The sequence below is a fragment of the Papaver somniferum genome, chromosome 2, assembly GCF_003573695.1.
Source record: "Papaver somniferum cultivar HN1 chromosome 2, ASM357369v1, whole genome shotgun sequence".
NCBI classification, from domain to species: Eukaryota; Viridiplantae; Streptophyta; class Magnoliopsida; order Ranunculales; family Papaveraceae; genus Papaver; species Papaver somniferum.
In genome coordinates this window covers 65,107,038-65,119,750 of record NC_039359.1, presented here as the reverse complement: position 1 = coordinate 65,119,750, position 12,713 = coordinate 65,107,038, and the positions used below count along the sequence as shown (strand labels likewise).

Sequence of the window (12,713 nt, the reverse complement as noted above, 5' to 3'; positions counted from 1 at the left end):
ATCAAAATCAAAAATCACCACCATCAGAAAGTATGATGGATATACCATAACTATTGTCCATCAACACATTCGTGAAAATACCGGGTCTATAGACCGTATTATTCTTCAAGCAGTGATCTAAAGAAATGAGAATCATGAATAGAAGGTTAAAGTGATTAAGATTTTCTTTTGTTTTTTCTTAGGAATGAGTTTTGCTTTTATTTTTGTTTGGAATAGATTTTCTTAAATGGGATTTTTAGAAATCACAAACAATTTCAACTTTGTTATGGTTTCCCTTTTTGTAAATGTTATAGTTCTTATAGTTTTGCTCCTATGCTACCATTTTCAGAAAAGAGAATAAATTGTTTTACTTGAAACGTTATTGTGAAGTAGTTTTTCGTGTAATAGAAGATAATCTATGTTATTATGGAATGAATATTGACCCTTAATTTATTAGTTTTGTCCAGGATATTTACAAACTGATCGTAGGGTAGTCAATCTTCCCATCATCCTTTACATGGTGTGGGATAATTACCATATGAATTTAGATCTTTACTGCCGTAAATTTCAAGTAGTAAATCAAGTAGTAAATTAATTTCAATAGTTATATGCTAGATTAGAGTAAAATAAACCACATGTAAAACGAAATCTTTCTTACCCTAAATAAACCACGTCTATTTAGAAACTCTAAATAAACACGAAAGATATCTTTTTCATGTAACGAAGATATCTTTAGAATTTAACCAAAATTTAGATAAAATATGGAAATAAAATATGGAGAAAAAAAACATTAAACCCGAATTATCCTCTGTATATAAAAACCAAGTGTAAGCATTCTTTAGCCCAAAAAAAAATACGATAAAGCTAGAAGAGCTTCGTAATATATATACAAGTACGAGTATCACTACCTACACGCGGAAATCAAAGAGAACAACAAAAAATGGCAGAAAACAACAAATTCACAAAAAGAAGAACAGAGAAGACTTGTGGAACAGTATGAAAAGGCAAAGTATACTTATCTCTACCTTGAAAAGCTTCACATCGACATAAAAAGAAGAAGAGACATACAAAGACAACAAAGAAACCATATGCAAAAGAGGTGTGAATCTTCGATTTGATACGAATGGTATGATTTTATTCAATTAACCAAATGAAGTTTAATCCCGACTAAATAGTTTAAATTTACCTTGCTTGCTATCTTCAATCAATTCTTTGTTATTTGCAGAGCTAAAAATAAAATATTTTTTTTATTATCAAGAATTTTGAATTGTGCTTTAAAGTTTGTTTTTGTTTAACAATAGATTATAATAAAGATAACTCTAATCAGAACTTATGTAATTTTGTTTATTTTATTTTCTTGCACAATTTGGTTTTGTAATATATTCTCTATATAAAAAGAGCATTAAATATTCCATAAACAATAAACAGACCCGTACATCGTACGGGTGAGAAACTAGTAGGGAAAAAAGGAAACCGAAATCCTCCGGTTACTGAGTCCACCAAGTAAATATATTAATTGAGTTCTTGCATGTACTTGTTGATAAAATGAATGATACAATGAATTGTCTCGATTACCTTTAAAAATTGGCATTGCTTGGTAACTAGCTGCTGTCGGTACTTCTTATGAGCATGTATATTCCTAACTACGTACTGGAGTTCATTATTGCAATTCATATTGACAACCCGATAGATGTATGCAATATATTCATCAATGCGAGTGTACCCTTTCTGATATGATCATGAAGAACAAAAGCTAAAAAGAATCATTGGAAAATGATCGATTGAGGCATTGAGCGTGCGTACGACTGGTAATCTGAACTCGAAATATTGAACTCAATAGTACTCACAAACAACATATACATCAGCCAGAGTAGTATAGTAGTACAAGTTAAGGCAACACCCACCACAAAAGAATGTATGGTGTTCTCCACAAAAGTTGAGTTTTGAAGAATTATTACACAATTAGGGTTTACGGTATATGGTTTTACTTATGAAAGATCACAGATCAGAATTACTCATGCCAATTGATTTGAAGTCATAATTTTATTATCTCTTGAATATTTTTTAGGAAGATCAAGATCAAATTATCTTGAATATATAACAATTTTCTATAAAGAAAACCAACAAGAAAATGATATAGAAGATTGAAGGAAATCAAGAAGTTATACAGAGATATCAAAATAGGTATGAAAACCTATAAGATTGATCTTGTGTGCTCAATAACATAGACATAGGCATGAACAAATTTAATTATTTATTCTTTTTTTTATGACAAAATATATTAAAAAAAAAGCATCAGGGTGGTTAAGCCAATACAAAGCAAAAAATAATAGGGAAAAAAGATTGATGAGAAAAAATTAATATACATTTTTGATCGATTTGAAAATGAAAACTTCAAAAGATATTATAGAACAGGTAGTATAATAAGGAAATGACAAAAGATATTACAAACACATTTACATCAGATGATTCCAGTCTGTTATATAAAAACTACCAAATAATTAGCACAAAAACGATTAAAAAAAAAATTAGCTCACAAAATTCATCAAAAAGCTTTCATTTATTTTTTTATTAATAAAATAGAAATCCTCAAATTTCTTGGTTTCAAGGATTCCCCATACTCAAACTTGATAATCACTCCCTCTTACTACAAAATACACTCATCACACACACTACATATGCTTCTAGAATTATATATATAGCTTCAATTAGCTAAATAATTATTTTAATTAAGAAAACAGATAACCAAAAATTATTCCTAAAAAATTAAAATTAAACGACAATTGATAATTATATTAATGATGGATTCATTCATGGATCATCAACCATGAACAAGACCATAAGAGAGTGCCATTAGTAGAATTGCAGCTTCCTTTTCATCTTGTGGGAAAACTTGTTGATGATCAAGAGATGAATTGCTCATCAAACTTATTGTGAAATCCTCAAAGCATAACTTCTTCCTACTACTATTATTATTATTATTATTATTATCGTAGTTACTACTTGGTCCAACAATTTTGCACCTTTTCTTGTATGGCATCATGCTATTATTTGTGCATCCGCTTTCAGTTGTCGTAGTTACTGCTGGTATTGCTGTCGTCACAGTGGCCGTCGACGAGTTCTTGATCTTATTATTCTTCGGAGCAGATGACGAGATCGTTTCTTTGCGATCAGTTGCAACAACAACTACCTTACCATCATTTGTTGCAGCTGCTGCGGCTGCTGCAGCTGCCATTGCTCGCCTTGCTTTTCTTTGCCGAATTCCGCAAGCGTTGCATAGTGACTGCACGCGCCACACCAAAATTTATATGAGATCATGAAATTATCCATATTAAAGAGAGGATCAAGAAGGGAAAACACATAAGAGAGTGAAAGAATTAAGGTACCTTGGGACCTCTTGGTCCACTTCTCCAGAGAGGAGTTTTTGTTGTGTTACAATCAGCACAGACCCTAACGGTATTGTTGTTGTTGTCTTTGTTAGAAGGTGGAGAATAAGCTGATGACTGATCAAACTTATTAGGTTTGTTCATCATTTTCTTCATTAGCCTCATTTTAGAAGACATCCACTTAACAGATGATCCGATCTCGATATGTTTGTAGTCGTTATCATCATGATCCTTGTTATCCTCTTCTTCTTCATCAACTACTTCTTCTTCTTCTTGTTCATAAATGGATAATTTAAGACCACTACCATAGTTATTAGTTTCTTGGTGATCAACCATAGTAGTGGAAGTAGTAGTGCTTTCCAGAGTTGGATGTGATGAATCATCATGAGATGGAAAGAATTGATGGGGCTGATGATCATTTGAGGACGATCCACCATGCAATACATACTTGTTCATAACCTGATCAACAACAAGAGTACTGTCAATACTAAAATATAAGGATCAAATCTAAATTCTTGCTTTAGTACACTTTGCTTATACTGCACAAATAATACAAACAATATATATATATATATATCTAGCTACATGATAACTGAGATAACAAGGAATTAAACCCTAGTTTTATCTCTATGTATACCTCAAGTTGATGATCTTCATGATCTCTACCAAAATTCCCTACATGATCTTGAATTGGGTTATTAAAGAAAATTGTAGGAAAGGATGTGAGTGAAGAAGAAGAAGTTGGTGATGTTGAACTAAAGAGCAAGTGCTGATGATAATGGTGGTGATGCTGCTGAATTACTTGGTCAAGATCACCATGATCACTATGATCATGATCAGTAATAGTACTGCTCTCAACAGTAGTAGGAAAAGGAGAGAGTGTTGAATTGGAGTAAATTGGAGTCATTAGAGAGATCTAGAGAGAGAGAGAGAGCAGAGAGCAGGGAGAGGGAGTGAGAGAGAAAAGTGATAAAAGAAAGAACTGAAGGGTTTAGTTATTGTCCAGTAGAAAGATCTATATAGATAGGTGCTGGTGGTGGTAAGATATGAAATAAGTAAAACCTAAAAAGTATACAAGAAAAGTGGAAAATGGTCTGATAATTTGAGAAGGAAATCAGATTTAAAGAGACCATAAAGGAAGAGATCATAGAAGGAGCTGAGAGAGATTCACGTGACTGTATGAATGATGATATTAAAATGACAAACCCTAGAAGGAACAAGTTAAAAAAGACTAGGCAAAAGGAGAAGTGTAGAATGCAACTATACAATCCTAAATGACAAAATCCTATCTGCATAATACTGGAAGGGGTACTGTTTCACCTCCCTCCTCCCTCCTCAGAGTCTACTTGACCCTATATGCCATAATATTTTACTTTACTTAGCAACATCATACACCATGCATCCACTTGGCCCACTTATTACTATCCATCTAAATCATCCTTTCTTCTTCTTCTTCTTCTATCTGGTTACATATTTTTTACTCTAAATAGTGTTCAAGATCCTAGGCAAATAAAGGTGAAAATTACATGCCCAAAATAAAAAACATTGCACAGCAAGTGAGGAGTTCGTTTTTTTTATTTTTTACTAAGTTATCTAACTCGGGGCAGTGGGAGCTTAGGGCAAGGTGCGTCTACCTTATTATGGGGTACTTGGTTCACATGTATTTTCTCTGTTGAACTGCATTATTTACACAAGTTTTGAGAAAAGAGAGACAAAATAAATGAACCATCTCCTTTTAAGATGCAGAAAAAAAAAAGGGTGAATAATATCACTTTTTCAAAGACGATAAAGTATAATTAACTGTGTTGACAGTTTCAGATACTATATAATTCAGCATATGCATCTTCTTTGAATAGTGTTGGATCCGTGAGAAATTAATAGAAACTGTATGCAATTCTTTTCCATGAAAATTAACTTTTGAATCATTTTCTACGTAGGGCTTCAAATAAGGCTGTGTAAGATAGCTGCCTAGCTATGAAAATCCTCCAAGTGATGATTCATCAAGTTCAATACTAAATCAATCAATGGACTACAAGTTGATTAACATAGCTGTAGAAAACAGTCATAAGCTCAATTCCCTTGGTAGCACGGCAATGCATTGATATGACATTTAGTAGATGATCAACATTGTTTCGTACATTAGTTTATGGCTGTATGTCGTTTTATGTTCCTCATGTATGCTAATGACTAAGCAGTTAGACCTTCAGATCTCAGTGTCTCACCACCAGTTATGTTCAAGGTACGTAGTTCCAGTCCCAGAAGAGGTGAGCTGGATTAACCACTGATAATGGAGTCACCTGAAAACAAAAGAGATAGCTGCTGCCTGCTAATAGATAAACCGCAAAACTCAAACTGATGTCAAAGAACAGTTATAAAAATAGGTTGAAGGACACAGTGGATCACTTCTTGGATACATTTTAGTTTTGTCTAAAAATAGTCATAAAGAAACAGTTTGGGTTTTGTGGAAGAATTTTAGGGGATTGTGCTGATGAGTGGTGATGGGTTAGATCTTTCATGGGATCAGCATCTTTTTCTCCTTACTCATCACTCTCATCTTTAATTACTAGTAGCAGCAGCAGCAAGATTGCCAAAAAAAACATTAGCAGCATTGCCAAAAAGCATTCAATGCGTGTGCAGGCTAAGGACAGGGACATGACCCCTCCACCTCTCCCAACACCTTTGCCTCCACATGAAACCCTAACAGTACATTTTTTTATTTTTCATGTATAAGTTCTTCTTTTTAACCCAACCTAGTTAAGTAACAAAAAGTTAGTTACCATTTCTTTCTGAGCCTTTTGTATGTTGCTATTCTAAAGTAAATCTTTGGCTCACCACCAACAGCAAGAACCTGTACAAAAGGACATGGAATGTGTTTAATTTAGAGCAACTGGCATTGGCAAGTAGTGTTAAGCTAATCATTACCTGGCTAGGTCAAATTTGGGAAATTAAAGGTTGAAATAGAACTATTTGCATTTTGTTTCTTCATCTCATAAAGGACAAGCTTGATTCTCAAAGCAGTGTTAAAACATAGGGTGCAGTCTCAAAGAAATGACTAAGTTTAGGGATTAAAAAATTATCTCCTTTAGTGAGTTTGCACTTTGCATTAGGGTGATAGAATTTGGTCATTCAGTGTCCTACTTGCATAGTTGCATTCATATATATGTTAATCAACGGGGTTCGAAATATCAAGTTGGCCAAGGGGTTTGTCCTTAGCTGCCTTGGTTTGGTTGGCTATCCATTCAATATCAAAACCATATGTACCACAACCGTTATTTAGTGCCGTTTTAACATTATCATGGCCGTTATATCAAAATTTACTTTAACATTTTATGCACTAGTTTTATATCTTGTTATCATTTTTTCCACTCGGATTAGATATTAGATAGATTGTTATTTCGATTTTCACAAGTTTGGCCGAGGTCTCAAAGTGAGCCAATGAACCAGACTTAAAAATTTACGTGACGCTTCTGATTTATCATAAATATGACCACATAGACGATTTTGTGAAAGCGGTTAGATCCAGCCGATTCAGCCACAAATCAATATAATCACCAGTCAAAATTGGATCAGTTTGATCCAGACCGATGACTCGAAAAACAATTACCACCAGAAAAAATGTCGTTGGAAATCATGTCCATAATATAAACCACAATATAAAAAATGTTGGATACATTTCCATAACATTTGCGGTCTAGACCGAACTATGTTCCCAAGAATATCTATAGATAATGTAGTACTCATCAACTATGTGAGACAGACCAGACTTATTTATTGAACTCTACTTGGTTATCATCATATAACCATTGCTCAGGGTCCATATGGTTTTGATATTCAATGAACTCTAGCCCTATAAAGGGACCAAATAGATTCTTGTCTGAGCCCTCACAACTGATTAAGTTTGATATTCAGTTGAAAAAAAAAAAGGAAGAAACATTTAAGATGCAAAGGACTTCGAACGTGCCTCTTTATAGAAAGGTATGGTCGTACATAATTATACCTTGACAACTGCAAAAGCTCCACCCATGATCAATCAATATATAAAGATGACTTCCACCAATAGAATAAAAAAGTAACTAACTTAACTAGAATATAATAGTTGCACTGTTTTTTACTGTTGGAAATTTGACCACCAAAACTTGGATTTTGTAGGGTCAAAACACAGAGGAGAAAATGTACTACAAAAATGAACAGCTCACAATGCTCATCACATGAGCAACCCAAATGATTACTTAAACTGAACTTTGTGATGTTTTTTTTCTTTCCTTTCCTTCCTCTCTCAGTAGTATTATTGTCATATGCATTGATTTGATATCAGAAGATAAGTTGTCTTGATCAGTGTAATAGAATTTTTAGAGGTCTGAAGAAGTTTAGAGGTCAAAATTCAAGGATTTCGATATGACTGTACCTGGATAAACCTCACTCTCTTTTTTATGGTTACTTGAAGTTTTGGCCTTTTGGGGTAAGACTGCTTTTTTTTTCACTCTGATGAATAAGTACTTTTGTCATTGCAGTCGCAGGTGGGGTTTACATGTAAATAATAAGTGATGAAATTAGTCAGTCAAGTTCTTAGATGTATAACATGCAAAAGAATTGAGTGTATCAGTGATCAGATCAAGAAGCATTTCTTAGTGATGAGGTTTTATGGGGTGGGAATAAAGATAGCTGTTCGGGTGACATTATCTTGACATAAGATCTTAATTATTAAATATATTGTTTGTTACATTTTGTGGAATGTAACGCTTACCGTCAATTACTTTGAAATTAAACCGTTAATCATAGTGGTGAAAATTCAAACACAGAGATGTTAAGATTATGCATCACAAAATGCACCACTTTTTATTTATTTTTTGTAAAAATGTAGTGCACAATAGAAATAAAATTTCATCAAAAAGTTAGTTTCTAGTGAGTTCTCTCTTTTGGGCTCAACAAGAAAATTAGAGATATAAACATAACCCTAAAGAAAAACCTTTATTGCTCAGACCTGATCAGTCTTAGATCAGATTTAACCAAGAGACAGATTAGATTAGAGCAAGGCTTATTACTACTTAGTAGTTGCGGGTCTTTTTTGTTTTTGTTTTTTTAATACTCCAGTTTGGTGTTTTTCTTTAGATCTTATTTCTTTAATTTCTGGTATGTTCTTACTTTTTTGTGCTGTTCTTGTTTTGCTTTTAAGCCATTCTTACCTGCACACCTTGTGGCATTTTTTCCTACCCGTCAGAGAGTGTTCGTAATTCGACATGGGGTTCAAATACTTCAAAAATTTGAGAAGATTTTAGTCATAGATTATTGTCTTTAAAATAACAAGTTATTGGACAAATTCATTACCTTCGCTCCATGAAAGCATCTCTTCTATAAGGCCAAGCACTAAGGTAGGGGTTATCCCTTTCACATCTCTTAAATATGGGGAAGGGATATAGGTTACAAGGCAGCCTCACTAAGGTTTGTTTTTATCTCTTCCCTACACTGAACGAAACTGCGAATAGTGCCAAAGGAATTTCCGTTTTTCCCCAAAATTTTATTTCCACCGGTTTGGATAATTATCATTTATGGGTAAAATAAATTTGAAGAGAAAAAAATTGAGATATAATAGGAAATAAAGAGTTTTAGTAGAAACAAAAGTGTAAAATTAAAAATTCTCAAATGGATACTCAATATCCGGTATCCGCTTAAAATCACATTGAAACTGAATTTCGGATCAGATCTGATCCACTTTCAAATGTAGGGAAGGGATATCCTTTGTTTGAAGGGATATGGAAGATCATAGTAGATGGATTTTGAGAAATTTCTCTATATTTAGGGGATAGGGAAAGGAAATTAACGACCATAATGTTTGGCCTAAGAAGCAAATCAATCAAAATGGCCGGATCCAATTCATAACACTTTTTTTTTCTCTTTACTGTCCATACAAGAATTCGATATGATTTTTGCAGACCGCATTATCCAAAGAAAAAACATTTCCTGATCTACTCGCTTATTATAATTAGTTCTTAATTCAATTTTATGCTGTTTGATGTATTTACTCTTTGAAAACTATCATATAATCAAATGTCAACACACTGTCAAACTTAGACTTTTTTTACGATAATTAAAAGGGTGGTTCTATATGAACCGAGATTTTGAACAAGGACAAAACGCCCATTCATAGTGGGTAAGCCCCGTCGGTGGGAGAAAATAGGAATGCAGGTTTTGGACCCATCCACTGTGAGTATGTTGTTTTGCCGTGGATTAAATTCATGGTTCATACAAAATTTTCGTAATTAAAAAGTAAAAAAAGACACTATTACTATTTTGAGTGGATTTGATATTTTGGGTGCAAAAGAGACAAGAAATGTATAGCTAGGTAAAAGTTGTTATTTCTGGTTTGTTTGTTTTACATGATGAACTGGAAAAAGGCAAGTAATGAGGAAACTGTTGAGGTTTTACTATCAATGATAAAGGTAAGTCAGTGGTCCACATTTATGCCTTTTATCGATTTTTCACATTAGATCACACGGCAAATATTTGTACATTTTGGCTCAGCATACAATTACAAATTTCACGTCCGTTTTGATGTCTAGTCATTTATCTATTAAACATTTAAGGTGGTACAGATCATAATTAGCAAAAAAAACATTGTCTTGAAGTTTCAGAAAGTTTAGCTAAAACCACGATGAGCCTTCAGGATATCTTTTTTTCTTTCTATCAAGATCATATCCGGACAAGGTGAAAGTTTGGCCGAGCTAAATGCAACATGGCTGGGTAACAAGTGTTCTGACAAGCCATTACACCATTTGGGAAGATCATATCCCAAGGAAATTGACATTGTTCTGATCTGCTATGCTATTAAGGGGAATGGAATGTAATTTGTGAAAATTATCCTCCAATGGGATTTGAACTTATAGGCAAATGTAAAAATCGTGTAAGAGGCGAGCCCAATTTTGTGCACGGTCAGTGTCAATTTTCCGTTTGCATTTGACTTGATTTGATTTGATTAATTCAAATTAAATAGTTAGCGGCTGGCTCTATATTATCTTACGTGAAATTGGAATGCCATGCATGTGATGAAGAAATTTTTCGATGGAGACGTTTTTTGATGGGGACACGGGGAACAAATAAGATGCTGACACATGTATTTCCTATTAATTGCTTACCACAAATTTTGTTGCCAAAAATATAAAAAAACATGTATTTTTGGAGAAAATGTTTTCTATCTTAATTGCTTAAAATTTTATGTTTGGTATTTTTGGAAATATGATATGTGAAAAAAATGACACATGTCAGCACCTTATTTGTCCCCATATCCCCATCAGAAAACGCCCCCATCAAAAAATTTCTACATGTGATGTGAGTATTATTTAAAGTGTGTGCACAAAACTGGCCTCAAAATCGACTATTAATGGCTATAAGCAAACATTTAACATGGCAAAGAGTCTCAGGAAAATGGCTTCATGTGAAACCAATACGACCGGTTATTAGGTTAGGTACATCCAAAAAAACAAAAGGAGCTCATCAGCTTATTGAAGCATATAACGTGCCCTAGTTTTAAGACATACATTTCAAAGTTAATGAGATTCATATAAACATCAGTCGAGATTCTGAAATCCATTAACCAGTCCAACACCTGATTTGAGGGGGGACCTTTTACTGAAATAATTGAAGAAAATAAAAAATCTTTTCTTTGGTTGCTTGATCTGCTGAAAGATATGTAGACGATGATACCTCCTAGTTGAGACTTATATGGTTATAATGTCAAGAGAATTGTTTGATCATTCTAATTTGGAAGCAACTCCTGTAATAACTTCTTATTAACTTGTGACTCATTCATACGGAAACTTATTTTTTACTCGTGGACGATCACAAGGTCACAAACTTACTTTTTTATTTTGGAGATGTTTTTACAATCTAACCTGGATAAATGAATGTTCCGTAAAGCAGTAACTTTGTTAGATTTGTTTCTGTTTGGATCCACACGATTCACACGAATGAGAATGCACACCAGGGACAAAAAAACTATTTTGAGGGAGTTTTTCTTCTCGATCTACTTATATATCTTTATTTTTTTTAGCTTTTAAGTGTGAAAGAAGATTTTTTTCTTAGCTACTATAATGTTGATGTGGCTCGATAGCTAATAGCTTCAATAAATAAATTATGATTATTTGTCTTCTATCACATTGAATTATTAGGAGGACTACAAATATCCTCGCAGTGTTTTGCAGTTTTGGCCTCAAACTGATCATCATTTGTAGGATAATTTAAACCGTTATGAACATTGACATGACAAGATTAACTCATCATACGAAAATTGAGACAAACATCCTAACCTCCTAGGAATCAAAGCAAGGACATAACAATTAGCTTCTTTTTGTATTTAAAAAAAGACACTACGGATTTTAGATTTTATTTTGCTTGTCTCATCCCCGGGCTATGTATTACTATCCAAGAGCTTCTTAATTAAATTTCTTTAGAATATGAAAAAACCACCATTTGAATAGTAGAGAATGATGAGACGTTGAGACCCATTTTCATACATCGAGGACCCTCTTTGCTTTTGTCTTTTGTAAGTTTAGATTGCTTCAACTGACCCTATATATACCGTGTCGTGCTGTGCCTGAGAGATTACACCCTAGTATCCATGGTGAATCTACACTTTACCGTAGTAGGCATCGTAAATTTGATCTTTGCTTATATCAGTAATCATGAGGTTCACAAAGTTTTTTTTTTTTTTTTTTGAAGTGACTGGTTTGTAGCTAGCCATATATCTAGATTCCAAACTATAATCTTGTACACCATCATACGTAGTTAAGTTTAGGGTCAATAACTCATTATCTTGTTAACTAAATCTTGTATATCATCATACGTAGTTGAGTTTAGGGTCAATAGCATATTATCTTGTTAACTAAACCGAAACTAACTAAATGAAAAAGAAGAAAAAAGACAGGGTTTGGATTCTACTCGTAGATGATCTTATGATCACGAGATAGGCTACGTACACGGTCTATGAGTCACTACTCTTTGTGTTGCATGTTAGACAGAAAAATTTAGAGAAAGACGTGTGGTGGATGAAAGTGACTTAAAATAATATACAGGAGAAGGTCCAAAAAACGGGGTAGTTTTTAAAATGGTGTTTCAAATCTAAGGAGGGGTAGCATGACAGAGTGTGTATTATTTGATGGAAAACGGTCCCATTCTCATCTCCTGTCTCTAGAAATGGAGAATTAGCAATTTGCAGAGGGTGAGATAGTGAAGAAGATGATGATGAATTAATGATCATGGAAACAAACAAAAATTGGCATGGAGGAATGATGGGAACATTTGCCTGTTATTCTTTTCCCTACTACCATAATATTTTCTCCTAGTTGATCAATGAGT

At 33.5% G+C, this 12,713-nt stretch overlaps 1 protein-coding gene across 1 annotated transcript; it reads right to left on the bottom strand.

The window, feature by feature from the left end:
- Window positions 1-2,507: 2,507 nt before the first annotated feature.
- LOC113347872 (GATA transcription factor 21-like) lies at window positions 2,508-4,555 on the bottom strand. The gene is made up of 3 exons (XM_026591556.1): window positions 4,003-4,555; window positions 3,366-3,824; window positions 2,508-3,262 (listed from the first exon to the last, which is right to left on the bottom strand). Exons 1-3 carry the CDS (start codon window positions 4,270-4,272, stop codon window positions 2,801-2,803), a joined length of 1,191 nt encoding a protein of 396 aa, XP_026447341.1. The 5' UTR covers window positions 4,273-4,555; the 3' UTR covers window positions 2,508-2,800.
- Window positions 4,556-12,713: the final 8,158 nt, after the last annotated feature.